At 49.5% G+C, this 17653-nt stretch overlaps 1 protein-coding gene across 2 annotated transcripts in view; it reads left to right on the top strand.

Annotated features, from left to right (window-relative positions):
* The window catches only part of eloal (elongin A, like), a 144698-nt gene extending 127786 nt beyond the window's left edge, over positions 1 to 16912 (top strand). For both annotated transcript variants that reach the window (XM_072498583.1, XM_072498582.1), the window contains exons 9-11: positions 41 to 164; positions 14921 to 15033; positions 16571 to 16912. In XM_072498583.1, the coding sequence (XP_072354684.1) occupies positions 41 to 164; positions 14921 to 15033; positions 16571 to 16632 (299 nt within the window). In that variant the 3' untranslated portion in view covers positions 16633 to 16912. The remainder of the gene's footprint in view (positions 1 to 40; positions 165 to 14920; positions 15034 to 16570) is intronic.
* The last annotated feature ends 741 nt before the right edge of the window (positions 16913 to 17653 follow it).

Genomic DNA, 17653 nt, shown 5'->3' with positions numbered 1-17653 from the left:
GCCAAAAATGGAATGATTTGATCAATGATTCCATCTTCAGGTCGTCAAGTGAAGTTGGCATACTTGAGTACTTCTGCAAAACCACCAAGAGACATTCTGCGCCAACAAGGAAAACATGGCACTGCTGGCTCTGCCCTTCAAAGTTCTCCCTTTGCCAAGCACAAGTAAGCATTTTTTCCTGTAGCATGTGCACTTTAACAGTTGGAACAGAAGGTCTTAATTCTCATTTTGTAAATGGAAAATCTAATGTTGGAACAACTTTATGAATGGATGGCTCTGTGTTTATATACCAGGAAGTAGGAGGGTGCACGTTAATGCCATTTAAAAATTTTTTTAATTTTATAAATTTAGAGTACCCAATTAATTTTTTCCAATTAAGGGGCAATTTAGCGTGGCCAATCCACCTAGCCTGCACATCTTTTGGTTGTGGGGCGAAACCCACGCAAACACAGGGAGAATGTGCACACGAACAGTGACCCAGAGCCGGGGTCGAACCGGGGACCTCGGCGCCGTGATGCAGCAGTGGTAACCACTGTGCCACGTGCTGCCCCTAGGTTAACACCATTTCTAATTTCAGTTTCAACTGTGAGTAACTCATCTCCTGACTCCTCAAAGCCTGTACACAGAAACCTGCTTGATTGGCACCCCATCTACCAACTTCAAACATTCAATCCCTCACCACATAACTCTTGATTTGCAGTTCTGTTCTTTGTACTTTTAGGAGTTGGTTAATTTTGTGTAAAAGATTCTCAAAGATTTCAATATGTTAACAAGAACAGCTCGTGATTACAGTCAATGCTGTGTCATGATTTTTTTTTTAATTCATTCATGGGCCGTGTGCATCGCAGGCTGTGCCAGCATTTATTGCCCATCCCTAAGCGCCCTTGAGGGGCAGCATTGCTGTGGGTCTGGAGTCACATGTAGGCCAGACCAGGTAAGGATGACAGATTTACTGCCCTAAAGGGCATGAGTGAACCAGATGGATTTTTACGACAATCACCAATGAATTCATGGTCATCATTACATTTTTAATTCCAAATTTTTATTGAATTAAAATTTCACCATCTGAAGTTGCGAGATTTGAACCTGGGTCCCCAGAGCATTATTCTCTGGATTACTAGTCCAATGACAATACCACTATGCCACCACCTCCCCAGTTTTGTGCACGTTTGTTCTCCTTATGGTAGTTAGTCAATGGACAGATTGGTGGGGGAGGGAGGAAAGATGTATGGCAGAATTTATTTGACCTACTTGTTATATTTTGCCTAAATTCCTTTTTCTAGGGCGGCACGGTAGCACAGTGGTTAGCATTGTTGGGTCCCAGGTTTGATTCCCGGCTTGGGTCACTGTCTGTGCGGAGTCTGCACATTCTCCTCGTGTCTGCGTGGGTTTCCTCCGGGGGCTCCGGTTTCCTCCCACAGTCCAAAGATGTGCAGGTTAGGTGGATTGGCCATACTAAATCGCTCTTAGTGTCCAAAATAATGGCTAGGTGGGGTTACGGGGATAGGGTGGAAGTGTGGGTTTAAGTGGCGTGCTCTTTCCAAGGGCCGGTGCAGAGTCGACGGGCAGAATGGCCTCCTTCTGCACTGTAAATTCTATGATTCTGTAATTGTATGATTTATAGGTTTCTAATAAACACGATGAACAGGAACTGTTCTGCGGATTGGTGCGGTGGAAGTTATTTCACCTGTTTAGAAGATGAAGTAACTTGATCCAGCTGAGTTTTATGGAATGTTAATTTATTTCATATGTTAGGAAAACAAAGGTAGTTTTAATGGAATTAGATTTATATTGGCAAACATTAGAAATAAGGTATTCGCCAAGGCATTTTTTTGGAAAATGAACGCGGCGATCCCGGGTTTTGTATGGGCTGGGAAAGTCCCGAGGGTGAAGAAGGTCATTCTTGAGCGGGGGCGCAGGAAGGGGGGCCTGGCCCTTCCGAAATTCATTAATTACTACTGGGCGGCTAATATTTTGATGGTTAGGAAGTGGGTAGTGGGGGAGGGGTCAGTGTGGGAGCGGGTAGAGGCGACATTGTGCAAGGGTGCGAGTCTGGAGGCTCTGTTAACAGCACCTCTGCCGTTCTCGCCGGCTCAGTACTTCACAAGCCCAGTGGTAGTGGCAGCCCTGAGAGGGTGGGGGCAATGGAAGCAGCATATGAGACAGGAGGTGGCGTCGGTATGGTCACCGATCTGTGACAATAACCGGTTCGCTTTGGGGGGAGGGGGGCTGGATGTGGGCTTTAGGAGGTGGCAGCGGGCAGGGATTGAGAGATTTGGGGACCTTTTCAGTGAGGAGGGTTTCCCGAGCCTGGAGGAGCTGGAGGAGGAGTTTGAGTTACCGGGTGGGAATGGATTTCAGTACCTGCAAGTACGGGACTTTATCCGGAGGCAGGTTCCAAGCTTCCCTCGCTCCCTCTGAGGGGACTACAGGATAAGGTGATGTCAAACGGGGGTTGGGGACAGGAGGGTACAATCATGTACATATGTTTTGGGCGTGTCCGAAGCTGAGGGGATTTTGGCAGGGATTCGCAGATGTCACGTCAGAGGTCCTGGAAGGGACGGTGACTCCGAGTCTAGAGGTGGCAATATTTGGAGTGTTGGAAGATCCAGGAGCCTGGGGTGGGGGGAGAAAGGCCGACGTCTTGGCCTTTGCCTCCCTGGTGGCCCAGAGACAGATTTTGCTGGAATGGAGGGACTAGGAGCCTCGAAAGTCGGGGGTGTGGGTCAGAGTTTCTCAGGCTAGAGAAGATTAAGTTCGCCTTAAGGAGTTAAGTACAGGGATCCGCTCGGAGGTGGCAGCTGTTCATCGACTTCTTTAAGGGATATTGCCCATATGCAGAAGTGGGGTGGAATGGGAGGCATGGAAGTGGAGAATAAGGGCAGGGAATCTAATGTATGGGTGGTTAGGAGTTAGGGCGGGGGGAAGTTGGGTATGTTACTCTGGGTTTTTTAAATAAATGTGTTTTATTGGGTTTTTGAACATAGTATATTTACAATTATGTACACAGATTGAAATATATATTTTAAAAACTGGTAAAATATTGTACACCAGCTCAAAAACAGCAACTCTGTAATGTTTACCATTGTCATGTGAGGCTGGTACTGTTCCCGTACCAGCCTCCCTGAACAGGCGCCAGAATGTGGCGACTAGGGGCTTTTCACAGTAACTTCATTTGAAGCCTACTTGTGACAATAAGCGATTTTCTTTTCATTTCATTTAACAAATAAGTAGACACATGTTTGCGGGGGGGAGGGGGGGTGGAACTGGGGAGGCACATATACATTTGGGTGCCGGAGAAACAATTCCAGTAGTTATGTCCAATACAGAGAGGACAATACGCGAATGGATCTGGTGTTGGTGTTGGTACTTGCTTGTTCCAGGCGGTTTTCGCTGCCGTTGTTGTTGCACATTCACCTCTGCTTTGGCTGTTCGTCCCGCCTTTCTCCCATCTTTTCTTGCTCTCTGTTACTGTATTTGCCAAGTTTGTTGTTTCCCGTGCTTTCCTTCCGGCTATCATCCCCTCGCCTCCCCTCCCTCTCTGGTTCCTCTCTCGTGTTCCCTGTCTCTTCCTCCTTCCCTCTTTCCCTCCCCCCTTCTCCCCACCCTGTTCTCCTGTGGTTCACCTTTCTCTTCGGTTTAACTGCTTCCTCCCCCCCCCTCCCCTCCCCCAGGTCTTTCCCTCCATCTCACGCCTTGGCTACTTTCCCCTGTGGAAGCCGTCGTCTGACCCTCGGATGGCGAATTTGATTTTCTCCATTTGGAGGGATTCCGAGAGGTTGGACAGCCAGTCTGCAGCTTTGAGTGGTGCTGCTGACCGCCAGCCGAACAGGATTCTACGGCGGGCGATCAGGGCTCGCATAGCAAGACATGAACATGGCAAGTCAATATGATACAGAACTTTGCACATTGGATTCCTCCCGTACATGTCAGTTTTCCGGATCATTCATGTGTTTTCTTGTCAAATGCCCCCCAGAAAAAAAACCTTCCCCCTCCCTCCCTCCTCCCCTCCCTCCCTCCCTCCCCCCCCCCCCCCAAAAAGATATCCCCCCCCTCCTCCCCTGGGTTGCTGTTGCTGCTGTCTAACGCTCCGCAAGATAGTCTAGGAACAGTTGCCACCGCCTGTAGAACCCCTGCGCAGACCCTCTCAAGGCAAACTTTATCCTCTCCAACTTTATGAACCCAGCCATATCATTTATCCAGGCCTCCACGCTGGGGGCTTCGCCTCTTTCCACATTAACAAGATCCTTCGCCGGGCTACTAGGGACGCAAAGGCCAGAATGCCGGCCTCTTTCGCCTCCTGCACTCCCGGCTCGTCCCCTACTCCAAATCGTGCTAGCCCCCAGCTTGGCTTGACCCGGACTTTCACCACCTTAGATACTATTCACGCAACTCCCCTCCAGTGCCGGGCATGACCAAAACATATGGACATGGTTCGCCGGACTTCCTGAGCACCTCCCACATCTGTCCTCCACCCCAAAGAACCTACTCAGCCTCGCCCCCGTCATGTGCGCTCTATGAACCACCTTAAATTGTATCAGGCTAAGCCTGGCACACGAGGAAGAGGAATTAACCCTACTTAGGGCATCAGCCCACAGCTCCTCCTCAATCTCCTCCCCCAGCTCCTCTTCCCATTTACCCTTCAACTCTTCTACCAGCGCTTCCCGCTCTTCTTTCATCTCCTGGTATATCGCCGACACCTTGCCCTCCCCGACCCATATGCCCGAAATCACCCTGTCTTGAATCCCCTGTGCCGGGAGCAGCGGGAATTCCCTCACCTGCCGCCTCACAAACGCCCTCACTTGCATGTACGTGAAGGCATTTCCCGGGGGTAGTCCAAATTTCTCCTCCAGCGCCCCTAAGCTCGCCAACGTCCCATCGATGAACAGGTCCCCATTCTTCTAATCCCTGCACGATGCCAGCTCTGAAACCCCCTGTCCATCCTTCCTGGGACAAACCGATGGTTATCCCTAATCAGGGACCCCACCAAGGCTCTCAACGCTCCCCTGTGTCATCTCCACTGCCCCCAGATCTTTAGCGTTGCCGCCACCACCGGGCTCGTGGTGTACCTTGTCGGCGAGAGCGGTGCCGTCACCAGCGTCCCCAGGCTCGTTCCTTTGCAGGACGCCATCTCCAACCTCTTCCACGCTGCCCCCTCTCCCTCCATCACCCACTTACGGATCATCGCCACGTTGGCTGCCAGTAGTAGCCACCCAAATTCGGCAACGCCAACCCTCCTCTATCCCTGCTACGCTCCAGGAACCCCCTCCTTATCCTCGGGGTCTTGCTCGCCCACAGAAAACTCATAATGCTCCTGCCTACCCTCTTAAAAAAGGCCTTGGTGATCACGATTGGAAGGCACTGGAACACAAAAACCTTTGGAGGACCACCATTTTAATCGACTGTACCCTGCCCGCCAGCGAGAGTGGAAACATGTCCCACCTTTTAAAATCCTCCTCCATCTGTTCCACCAGCTGCGTCAAATTAAGTTTGTGCAGTGCCCCCCAGCTCCTAGCTACCTGAATCCCAAAGTATCGAAAGCTCCTTTCCGCCCTCCTCAATGGTAGGTCGTCTATCCCTCTTCCCTGATCCCCTGGATGCACCACAAAGAGGTCACTCTTTCCCACGTTGAGCTTATAGCCCGAAAAATCTCCAAACTCCCTGAGGATCTGCATTACCTCAACCATCCCCTCCACTGGATCCGTCACATACAGCAACAGGTCGTCTGCGTACACTTGATCTTCCTCTCCCCCTCGGACCACCCCCTTCCATTTCCCAGACTCCCTTAACGCCATGGCCCAAGGTTCAATTGCCAATGCAAACAGCAGAGGGGACAGGGGGCACCCTTGCCTCGTCCCTCGATACAGCCGGAAATACTCCGACCTCCTCCGGTTCGTGACCACACTCGCCACCGGGGCTCTATACAGGCGCTTGACCCAACTGATAAACCCTCCCCTGAACCCAAACCTCCTCAACGCTTCCCAGAGATACTCCCACTCTACTCGGTCAAAGGCCTTCTCCACGTCCATGGCTGCCACTATCTCCGCCTCTCCCTCCACCGATGGCATCATTATCACATTTAGGAGCCTTCGCACATTGGTATTTAGCTGCCTACCCTTTACGAATCCCGTCTGGTCCTCGTGAATCACCCCCGGGACACAGTCCTCAACCCCCGTAGCCAACATTTTTGCCAGCAACTTAGCATCTACGTTGAGGAGCGAGATCGGTCTATACGACCCACATTGCAATGGGTCCTTATCCTGCTTCAAGATCAAAGAGATCGTCGCCTCCGACATTGTCGGGGGCAGGGTCCCCCCCCTCCCTTGCTTCATTGAAGGTCCTTACCAGCAATGGGGCTAACAGGTCTACATACTTCCTGTAGAACTCCACCGGGAACCCATCCGGCCCCGGGGCCTTCCCTGCTTGCATGCTCCCCAGTCCTTTAACTAGCTCCTCCACCCCAATTGGCACCCCCAAACCAGCCACCTCCTGCTCCACCACTCTCGGGAACCTCAGTTGGTCCAAGAATCGTCGCATCCCCTCTTTTCCCCCTGGGCTGGGACCTATACAGCTCCTCATAAAAGGCCTTGAATGCCTCATTCACTTTCACCGCACTCCGCACCATAGTTCCCCTGCCATCCTTGATTCCACCTATTTCCCTCGCTGCCATCCTCTTACGGAGCTGATGTGCCAGCATCCGACTCGCCTTCTCCCAATATTCATATATCGCCCCCTGTGCCTTCCTCCACTGTGCCTATGCCTTCCCTGTGGTCAACAGGTCGAACTCCGTCTGGAGACTTTGTCTCTCCCTGAGTAGTCCCTCATCAGGAGCCTCTGCATAGCTCCTGTCCACCCTTAAAATCTCCCCCACTAACCTCTGCCTTTCTCATCACCCTATGAGCCCTGATGGAGATTAACTCTCCCCTGACCACCGCCTTCAGTGCCTCCCATACTATTCCCACCTGCACCTCACCGTTGTCGTTGGCCTCCAGACACCTTTCGATGCACCCCCGCACCCTCCGTCTGCCAGCAGTCCCACATCCAACTGCCACAACGGGCGTTGGTCCCTCTCCTCCCCCAGCTCTAGCTCCACCCAGTGCGGGGCATGGTCTGAAATGGCTATGGCCGAATACTCCGTTCCCTCCACTTTCGGGATCAATGCCCTGCCCAGAACAAAAAAATCTATCTGGGAGTAGGCCTTATGTACATGGGAGAAAAAAGAAAATTCTCTGGCCAAAGGCCTGGCAAATCTCCCCCCATCTGATCCATAAACCCCCTAAGCACCTTGGCCGCAGCCGGCCACTTCCCCGTCCTAGATCTGGAACGATCTAATGCTGGGCCCAGCACCGTGTTAAAATCCCCACCCATTATCAAGCTCCCTACCTCCAAGTCTGGAATACGCCCCAACATCCGTTTCATGAATCCAGCATCGTCCCAGTTCGGGGCATATACATTCACCGGTGCCACCTCCGTCCCCTGCAACCTACCACTCACCATCACGTATCGGCCTCCCTTGTCCGCTACTATGTTCTTGGGCTCAAATGACACCCGCTTTCCCACCAGTATTGCCAACCCTCTATTCTTCGCATCCAGCCCGGAATGGAACACCTGTCCTACCCATCCCTTCCTTAAACTGTCCTGATCTGCCACCTTCAGATGTGTCTCCTGAAGCATGGCCACGTCTGCCTTCAGTCCCTTTGGCTGCGCGAACACTCGGGCCCTCTTAACTGCCCATTTAGGCCCCTCACATTTCATGTGATCAACTGGATTGGGGGACTACCCCCACCCCCCCCACTTCCCCCCCGCCGACTAGCCATCTCCTATCTTAGGCCAGTCCTGTGCCCGCGCCTCCCACACCCTCCAGTCCCCCAGACGGGGAACCCCCGCCCCGACCATCTCTTCCGTGTTCAGTTCCCCCTCGGACAGTGCAGCAGCAACCCTACCGTAAATGGCATTCCCCCTAAATTAGCCCGCTGTGCCAGCTCATTCACCGGGAATACCTCGCTTTTCCCTACATTCAGCTTGTACCCTGAGAACCCTCCAAACCTCCCCAGCAGGCCCATAATCCTTCCCATACTCTCCATCGGAGCCGAAACATACAGCAAGAGTTCATCGGCATAGAGCGACACCTAATGCTCCCTCTGTCCCCTCATAATCCCCCGCTACTCTGCCGACCCCCTGAGAGCCATCGCCAATGGCTCTATGGCCAGCGCAAACAGAAGAGGTGTCAGCGAGCACCCCTGCCTTGTACCCCTGTGTAAGTCAAAGATTTATGAGCTTATATCATTCATCCTCACCCTCGCCCTTGGTGCCACATACAGCAACCGCACCCATGCCACAAATCTTGGCTCAAATCCAACTCTTCCCAAAACCTCGAACAAGTACCGCCACTCCACCCGGTCAAATGCCTTCTCTAGGTCCATGGACACCACCACGTCCGGTACCAGAGCCCCCGACGAATTCATCACCATATTCAACAGCCGTCTTATATTACTCGTGAGCTGCCTGCCCTTCATGAAACCTGTTTGATCTTCTGCCACCACCCTGGGGACACACTCCTCCATCCTCCCTGCCAACAACATAGCCAATATTTTTACATCCGTGTTCAGTAGTGATATAGGCTTATATGACCCACATTCCACTGGGTCCTTCCCTTTCTCTGGATTAGTGTGATTACTGCCTGCGTCATTGTCTCCGGCAACTCCCCCTTCTCCAGTACTTCATTAAACGCCCCCAACAGATATGGTGCCAGGTCCGTCGCAAATTCCTTATAAAATGGTCCTGTGACTCTGACCCTCCACTTTTATTATGCAGTATTTGAGCCAGGCTTCCATTCTGGGATCTTCCCATTCAGTTATATCATCAACTGGGATTGTAACACACATGTCGATATCACTGAATAGGAATGACTTGACTCTAAATAACTCATATCCTGAAAATGTGACCCCTTAATTTTGACCCCTCCAGTCTGTCCAGTTTTGTCAACATTTTATATTTTTCAATGAGAACCTTGATGTGTTAAGTGAGTTGGTTCAACGTTGACTGCAATTGGATGCAGTGAAACTAGAAACAGGCTTCCGACACAGGAGATGGTCCAATACTGTTATATTGAGCTTCCTGATTGCTGTACATAATCTGCTGTGGGTTGACACTCTATTAATCTAACTGATAACCTCCTACTGGCTTGACCAGACTAACTCTCTACCTCATGGTGATAATGCTCACTGGTTGTGCACTCTTACTATCTCAGTAACTGTGTCCTGTGAGAGAGAGTGAGTCTTAATGCCCTGTGGGCATTATAGTGGTGGTGTCCTGTCTGGTGATTGGTTGTTCTGTCATGTGTGTTCATTGGTTATCCTGTGTGTCAATCACTGCCTGTCTGCATCTCATTATATACATGAGTGGATATTATGACATCTCCCCTTTTTAAAATAAATTTTGGAATGTGGCAGTATATACATGCATGACTATGTACAAGTGGTGAATGAATGAACATATGTACGTGGGAAGGTGTCTATCGTGCAGATACAGAGCAAACTGAAGAAAATTTACAAGACTTAAGTCTATAAATTCAGTCTTTGTGGCGGGCGACAAATTCTTGTCGATCGCCTCAGAGGTGGAGGGGGGGCGCCGGCACCTGGACAGGCGGGATTGCTGCCATTTCAGTGGCCTCGTGGACAGGTGAGATCGCTGCCAGATCGGTGACCACATGGGGCGAGATGTCCTGAGGTGGCATGATGACATGCGGAGAGGTGCGGTCAGGTGGTGGGCAGGCAACTGTGCGCAGCGCCCTCCTGTTGCGCCGTAGAATGGAGCCATCAGCCAATTGAACAATGAAAGACCTGGGGGCAGCCTGTCTGACGACAACAGCCGGGGCTGACCAGCCTCCTTCAGGCAACTGGACGCGAACAACATCTTCTGGAGCCAGCGCAGGCAGATCAGTGGCATGAGCATCATACGTGATCTTCTGCTGGTCCCTGGATCGCTGCACTTTCTGCAGCAATGTGAGGTGGTCAAGGTCTGGAACATGGATGGCTGGAACAGTCATCCTCAGGTTGCAGTTCATGAGCAGCTGCGCCGGAGACAGAGGGGTTGCCCTGTATGCCAACAGCGCCAGGTTGAAGTCCGAGGCTGATTCTGCAGCCTTGCACAGCAACCACTTGACAATATGTGGACCCTTTTTTCGGCCTTCCCGTTTGATTGGGGGTAATGGGGACTGGATGTGATATGCCTGAAGTAGTAGGATCATGCAAAGTCGGACCACTCTTGGCTGTAGAAACATGGGCCGTCGTCACTCATTACTGTGAGTAGTATCCCGTGCCTGGCAAACATCTCTTTGCAGGCTTTGATTAGTAGCTGGAGAAGTAGTCGACCAAGAGCACGTAATCACGCCCATTTGCGTGAAAGAGGTCTATCCCCACCTTGGACCACGGAGAGGTCACGATCTCGTGCTGTTGCAGCGCTTCCTTGGGCTGAGCTGTTTGAAATTTCTGGGATGTTGTGCAGTTGAGGACCGTGTTGGCAATGTCCTGGCTGCTGCCAGGTCAGTAAACTGCCTGCTGAGCTCTGTGTTGACATTTCTCGACCCCAAGGTGACCCTCATGGATCTGTCTGAGCACCATGGTTTGCATGCTTTGGGGAATGACGATTCTATCTAGTTTAAGGAGGATCCCCTCAACAACCGTTAACTCGTCTTTAACATTGAAGAAATGGGGGCACTGCCCCTTGTGCCAGCCATGGACAAGGTGTTGTATCACACGCTGCAGTAGAGGATCTTTGGCAGTTTCTCTGCATATTTGGACAACTCGTTCATCGGAGGCTGGGAGGTTGCTGGCACACAACTGCACCTGTGCCTCAATGTGGCCAATGAAGTCGCCCTGTTCACACGGCGTGGTGATGGATCGGGATAGGGCATCCGTGATGATCAGCTCCTTACCCTGTGTGTAGACGAAGTCATATCGGTCGAGGCGAAGAAGAATTCGCTGCAGCCGAGGTGTCATGTCATTTAAATCCTTCCGGATTATGTGGACTAAAGGCCTGTGGTCTGTTTCCACCGGGAACTTTGGCAGACCGTATACGTAGTCATGAAACATGACTCTTCCTGTCAGGAGACCCAAGCACTCCTTTTCAATCTGGGCATACCGTTGTTCGGTCGGAGTCATGGCCCTGGATGCATATGCCACTGGATCCAGGACGAGGAATCGTCTCGCTGGAGGAGCACCGCCCCAATGCTGTCCTGGCTTGCGTCTGTGGATATCTTGGTATCCTTGGTTGGGTCAAAATTGCCAGTACTGGGGCTGTGGTGAACATCGCCTTCAGCTCAAGCCACTCCGCTTGATCTGCGGGAAGCCACTGGAGCACTGTCGACTTTTTAACGAGATGCCGGAGGGCCGCGGTGTGGGATGCCATGTTGGGAATGGATTTTACGAGAAAATTTACCATCCCGAGGAAACAGAGGACCGTCTTTTTGTCCTCTGGGGTCTTTATGGCATTGATTGCCAACACCTTGTCAGCGTCAGGTTGCACACCCTGCTGTGAAATGTGGTCAACCAGAAACTTGATAGCGGACCAACCAAATGAGCATTTGGCCCTGTTGAGCTGGAGGCCATTTTCATGAATCCTCTGGAAAACCTGTTTGAGGCGAGCGATGTGATCCTCGGGCGTCGTGGAGCAGATGATCACGTCGTCCACATAGACTCGCACTCCCTCGATGCCCTCCATCATTTGCTCCATTATGCGATGAAATACTTTGAAAGCTGAGATGATACCAAAAGGCATGCAGCTGTAGCAATACCTGCCGAACGGAGTGTTAAACGTGCACAGCTTCCTACTGGACTCATCCAGCTGTATCTGCCAGAAACCGTGGGAGGCGTCCAGCTTGGTAAAGAATTTGGCATGAGCCATCTCACAGGTTAATTCTTCACGCTTCGGGATCGGGTAGTGCTCTTGCATTATGTTGCGATTCAGGTCTTTGGGATCAATGCAAATGCGGAGTTCACCAGAGGGTTTCTTGACGCAGACCATGAAGCTGACCCAGTCTGTTGGTTCCGTGACCTTTTGAGACGATGCCCTGGTCTTGGAGCACTCGTAACTGTGTTTTCAGACGATACTTGAGGGGAGCTGGCACCCGGCGTGGTGCATGAATGACTGGGGTGGCATTCAGCTTGAGCAATATCTTGTAGCGATATGGGAGTGTGCCCATCCCATCAAACACATTGTGGTATTGCGTGAGAATGTTGTCTATCTCAGCCTGGAGATTCGCATTGGGCGAGGCAGTCGCCGGTGTTGAGGACATGGCATGGACTCACTGGACCAGATTTAGGAGTTTGCATGCGCGAGCACCGAGCAGGGATGCCCTGTCAGGCCGGACGAGCTCTAATCTTAACGTCGCCTTGATTGCCTTGTGAGATACACCGAGCTGACGCGATCCACTGGCAGCTGTGGCATTACCATTGTAGTCGAGGAGCTGGCAGGCTGGTGGAAGAATGCTAGGTTGGTCTCGGATGCTGTCGAGGTCCAACTGTGATGAGGTTTGCAGACGCGCCAGTGTCCAATTTAAATCAGATGCGAGACTGGTTGACTGTGATGACAGCACACCACTCATCGTCAGGATCCACACTCAGAATTGAAAGGCAGTTTGCAGGCACGGTGGAGACCAGCTCGCGTGTGGTGATGCCCACCCGATATGGAGACTCAAGGCAGTCAGCATCGGGGTCCGTTGGCCTGTCGGGATCAGAATCCTGCATGCCTTGATGTACGCAGCGGACACGTCTGCGCTGCAGCTGGGATCGCTGGCTGTTGCTCGGAGGAGCGGACCTGCAGAAGGCCGCGTAATGCCCAGGCTTTCCACACTGTAGACATCGCCTTCCTTTGGCTGGACATTGCTGCTTTAAATGGGCGGAGCCACAATTTGGACACGTCATGACGCTGACGTCAGCGTGTTCTGTGCGCCATCACACATGCGCAGTGCAGTGTAAGTCCTCCTCACCTCCGTGTCACCAGGATTTGTGTTGTCAGCAAATTTGGAAATATTGGAAATATTACTTTTGCCTCCCTTCCAAATCATTGATCCATATTGTAAATAGCTGGGGCCCAAGCACTGACCCCTTCTGGACCCCACAGCCTGCCACATTGAAAACCTGTTTATTACTACTCTTGGTTTCCTGTCTGCTAACCAACTTTCAATCCATGCCAATATATAACTCCCAATCACATGTTATTTGCCATTGATGCTAGATGGCGGTGATCCCCTAACTGGTTTTGTTGGTAAATTTATTTGACTTTCTGTGCTGGACTATTGAATCAAGTCCTCTAAATTGTTTTTGTGCATCATGGTGGTCCATGCGAAGGCCATTTGGCCGTGCAAGCCTTCGCCGCCATGATGGGATTATGGTTGATCTGATTGTGGCCTCAACTCTACTTTCCCTCCTTTGTTAGTTAAGAACCTATTTACCTCTGTGTTAAAAATGTTCAATGACCCTACCTCCGCTGCTCTCTGGTGAAGAGAATTTCACAGCTCTCAGAGAAAATAATTCACCTAATTTCCATCTTAATCGAGACCCCTTATTTTGAAGTTGTGCCCCCTCCTTCTAATCTCCTGCATGGGGAACACATCCTATTAGCATCTACCCTCTCGAGACCCCTCAAGATCTTGAGTTTCAATAAGATCACCTCTCATTCTTTAAATACCAGTGGGCAGAAGTCTGACCATCTTCAATCTTTCCTTTTTCCTTTTTTTAATACATTTAGAGTACCCAATTATTATTTTTTCCCAATTAAGGGACAATTTAGCATGGCCAATTCACCTAATACCCTGCACATCTTTGGGTTGTGGGGGTGAAACCCACGCAGACATGGGGAGAATGTGCAAACTCCACACAGACAGTGAACCAGGGCCGGGATTGAACCCGGGTCCTCAGCGCCGCAGTCCCAGTGCTATCCACTGTGCCACGTGCCACCCCTATCTTCAATCTTTCCTCATAAGATAGCTTTACCTAGTGTTAGGTGTTCAAATTAAATATAGATTACTTGGCAATGCAGAATAAATGGTGGAAATTCTTAAATTGTAAATATTTTTTTAAGTCTGTACTGCAGTACATTGCCTTGGTATAAATTAGAAGGAGTAAGCCTTTGGTCCCTATATTGTATGGTTCCCAATAAACTAGCATCTTTTATCGTACTTTTAGTTGGTCATTTTCATTTAATATTGATTGTTTTTTATTATTTTTATTTGTAAACTCAGATTTGAAAAATAGGTTTTTATCATTGTATACATCCGTAATTAAGCCAAAGCCATGATGTTTGAAGAAGGGAGGTGCATGGTGTTTCAAAAGGATAATTAATGTTGTGGAATGTGGTTGTGATTTGGAGCACTAAGGCAGAACTTACACCAAAACGTTTGAGGGAACAAGATGTTGGCTGGCTTTCACAAAATATGGTGCGTCTGTCTTGATTGTTGAATTCTTGCATTGCATTGTTGCTATTGTGAACCAGCTTTATTAAACTGCTTTCTGCGAATGATGGGGTGGTGAAAACATTCAGACTTTGTTCATAATTTGAAAAATAGGCAAATTTATAAGTACGTGATTCCATTTTGTTTTCAGTGGAGTGTGAGGATACGAACTGGTCGTATGTTTCTACCTTCCACCAGTGATCTGCACCGAGCTCAGTCAACATTAAGAACTGTGTAAAGAAGACATTCCCCCCCCCCCCCCCCCCACACACACACCCCAAAGATGTGCAGGGTAGGTGAATTGGCCACGCTAAATTTCCCCTTAATTGGGGGGAAAAGAAGAATTGGGTGCGCTCAATTTTATAAAAAAGAACCGTATAAAGAAGGATTGCTCACTTTTTCCACTAATTGCATTGAGCATGTTTTATTCATGTTCTCAGCTGCATGTGAAAATTTTTTCTCATCTAGGAAGACGTCCAGTTTAGCTGGAGGAAATGTGTCCTCTGACAGAACTAAGGGCACCAGTGGCTATGTTGCTGTGAGCAGTCATTCAGGCCCAGAACCAAAGAAGCAAGTTAAAAGTAAGTAAAGTACACCATTTTCTGAAAAGTACAGTTTATAAAAAAAACTGAGGAGATTAATGTTGTGCTATTCACCCTGGGGTAACACGGACTGCAACAGGATGCAGGTGAACTGTAAAGTATACACCAAACGTAGGCGTTGGTTTAACATGATTTATTGAACTTCTGTAACAATGCACACAGCTGGCTGTGGGCTGACACTCTACTACTCTAAGTGTACTAACTCTAACTAACTAGACCAGACTAGCTCTGATCCACGTGTAGAAGGTGCTGACTGATATATACACCCTGACTGTCACTACAGTTGTCACCAGTGGAAAAAGGCGGAGTGCTGATGCCTTGTGTATTTTATAGTTGGAAGCCCCCCTCGGGTGTTCTGTCTGGTGATTGGTTGTGTTCTGTCCTGTATGTTGATTGGCTAACCTGGGTGTCTGTCACTGCCTGTTTTTACCTCATGATGTGCATATTATGACATCCCTCCTTTTTTAAATTGTCGCTTGCTTAGAGCATATACGACATATTTACAGATATAACTATTTACAGCAAATGGCGAGTGAAGGCATATGTACATGTAAGGTGTATAGCGTGCAGATACAGAACAATATGCACAAAGGAAATAATTATAAGTCCAATCTCTGGGGCTGGCGTTGGATCCTTGTCGATCGCCTGAGAGGTGGAGGTGGGGACGACAGCGCCTTGACAGGCGGGATTGCAGCCAGATTTGTGGCCTCGTGGAGCGAGGTGTCCGGAAAAGGCAGAACGACAGCTGGGAACGTGAGATCCGGTGGTGGGCAGGCAAGTTTGCGTAATGCCCTTCTGTTGCGCCTGACAATGGATCCATCGGCCATGCAAACCATGAATGACCTGGGAGCAGCCTATCGAAGAACAACAGCTGGAGCTGACCAGCCTCCACCAGGCAACTTGATGCAAACAGCATCTTCCGGAGAGAGCACAGGCAAATCAGTAGCATGAGCATCGTATGTCACCTTTTGCCAGTTTCGGAGTTGCTGCACCTTTTGCAGCACTGGGAGGTGATCCAGGTCGAGTAAATGAATGGCCGGAACAGTCGTCCGCAGGTCACGATTCATAAGGAGTTATGCCGGAGACATACCGGTGGTCAGAGGGGTTACCATGTATGCCAGGAGCGCAAGGTTAAAGTCAGAAGCTGAGTCCGCAGCCTTGCAGAGCAGTTGCTTCACGATATGGACCCCTTTCTCGACCTTCCCGTTAGATTGCGGGTAATGTGGGCTCGAGGTAATGTGAGGGGTATTATCTTGAAAAATACGTTTTCTTGGCGTGTGGGTGATCGACCAGACGGGTTATATTTTCACTTCTTGAATATTATAGCTTTTGAGATGTTGATTTTCACAATTTAAGTTTAGCAGTGGAATTGTATATTAAGAAAATGTATTTCTTTTGATATTTTAGCACTTCCATAATGGAATATTTCTAAATGTAAAATGCACTCAAAACTATGTTAAGATATCTTTGAAGTCAGGCATGGTTTTTTTCTTTAAAAAATGTTTTTTTCCCCCAGAAGTTGCCCCAATGATGGCAAAATCCTTAAGGGCCTTTAAGAACAGGCTGGGTCCACGATAAATAGGATTGAGAACAGCTGCTTCATTTGCCTACGTTGTATATAAGCTTATTGTTTAGAAGATGGAACGTTTACTTATTATTTTTGTACGCCATTTTGACCAACAAGTGCATCTTGTACATATTTATTTTCTGGGCGAAAAATTATTATTTGCAAAATTCTGGAGCAAGTGTGGCATGAACTTAAATTGAAAGAAATAAAGATGCAAGATTGAAATTGCAACGTTTTTCAAACAATTCAAATTGATGTATCACGTTCAGAATAAAAGCTAAAATGTGTTCTGTTCTTTAGATTTTGTTACCCTCAGCGTGTTGTAGAATCTAATTCATTTGTTTGTCGAGCGCTTGCATTGTTTTGATGTGGCATTGTAACCACCTGGATATTGACTGTAGGCACCGAAGCCGTACAACAAATAACGGATGGAATTTCCCCAAAATTGCACCGACTGCTCGATCACGGGAGGAAAATCTTCTCGCCTGATTAAACAACACTCATGTGCAATTTCAAAGTGCTGCTGGAACTCACCCCCCCCTCCCCCACCCCCCCCCCCCATCGTAGGCATTGGGCTCTCCCATCTTGGCACCCCCACCCGCACAAGGGTGATTTCCCACTCCTAATTGAGGAGGGTTGCCCCCTTGACACTGCCCTCTTAGCTGTGCCCCCAGCAGTTCCAGTCGAGGGCAATGCTGAGCCTTGTCCCTCAACTCCCGGGGCGTCCAGGCACTTCCGCGCTCCCGGTGTGGTCATCACAACTCATTTTTGCTCTTGAAAACCAGTAGAAATTCGTGCCAGCATGACATCACACCTCTGGGGCAGTGGGGGGAAGATACGTCATGGCAGATCTATGGCATAAAGCCCTTTATTTATGTTAAAATATATTTAAATTCATGGCAATCAGATCCACGCGCTTGCTGAGAATGAACCTGATCACGTCACTGGTGGTGGTGGGAAAGATCTCAAACTGAGATTTTGCTGGTACAAATCCAGTTTATGGCCGCTCACCGGATTTAGTGTCCATAATGG

This window comes from Scyliorhinus torazame, chromosome 4, assembly GCF_047496885.1.
Source record: "Scyliorhinus torazame isolate Kashiwa2021f chromosome 4, sScyTor2.1, whole genome shotgun sequence".
NCBI classification, from domain to species: domain Eukaryota; kingdom Metazoa; phylum Chordata; class Chondrichthyes; order Carcharhiniformes; family Scyliorhinidae; genus Scyliorhinus; species Scyliorhinus torazame.
The sequence above is the reverse complement of the archived record's forward strand: the minus strand, read 5'-3'. Positions and strand labels throughout refer to the sequence as shown.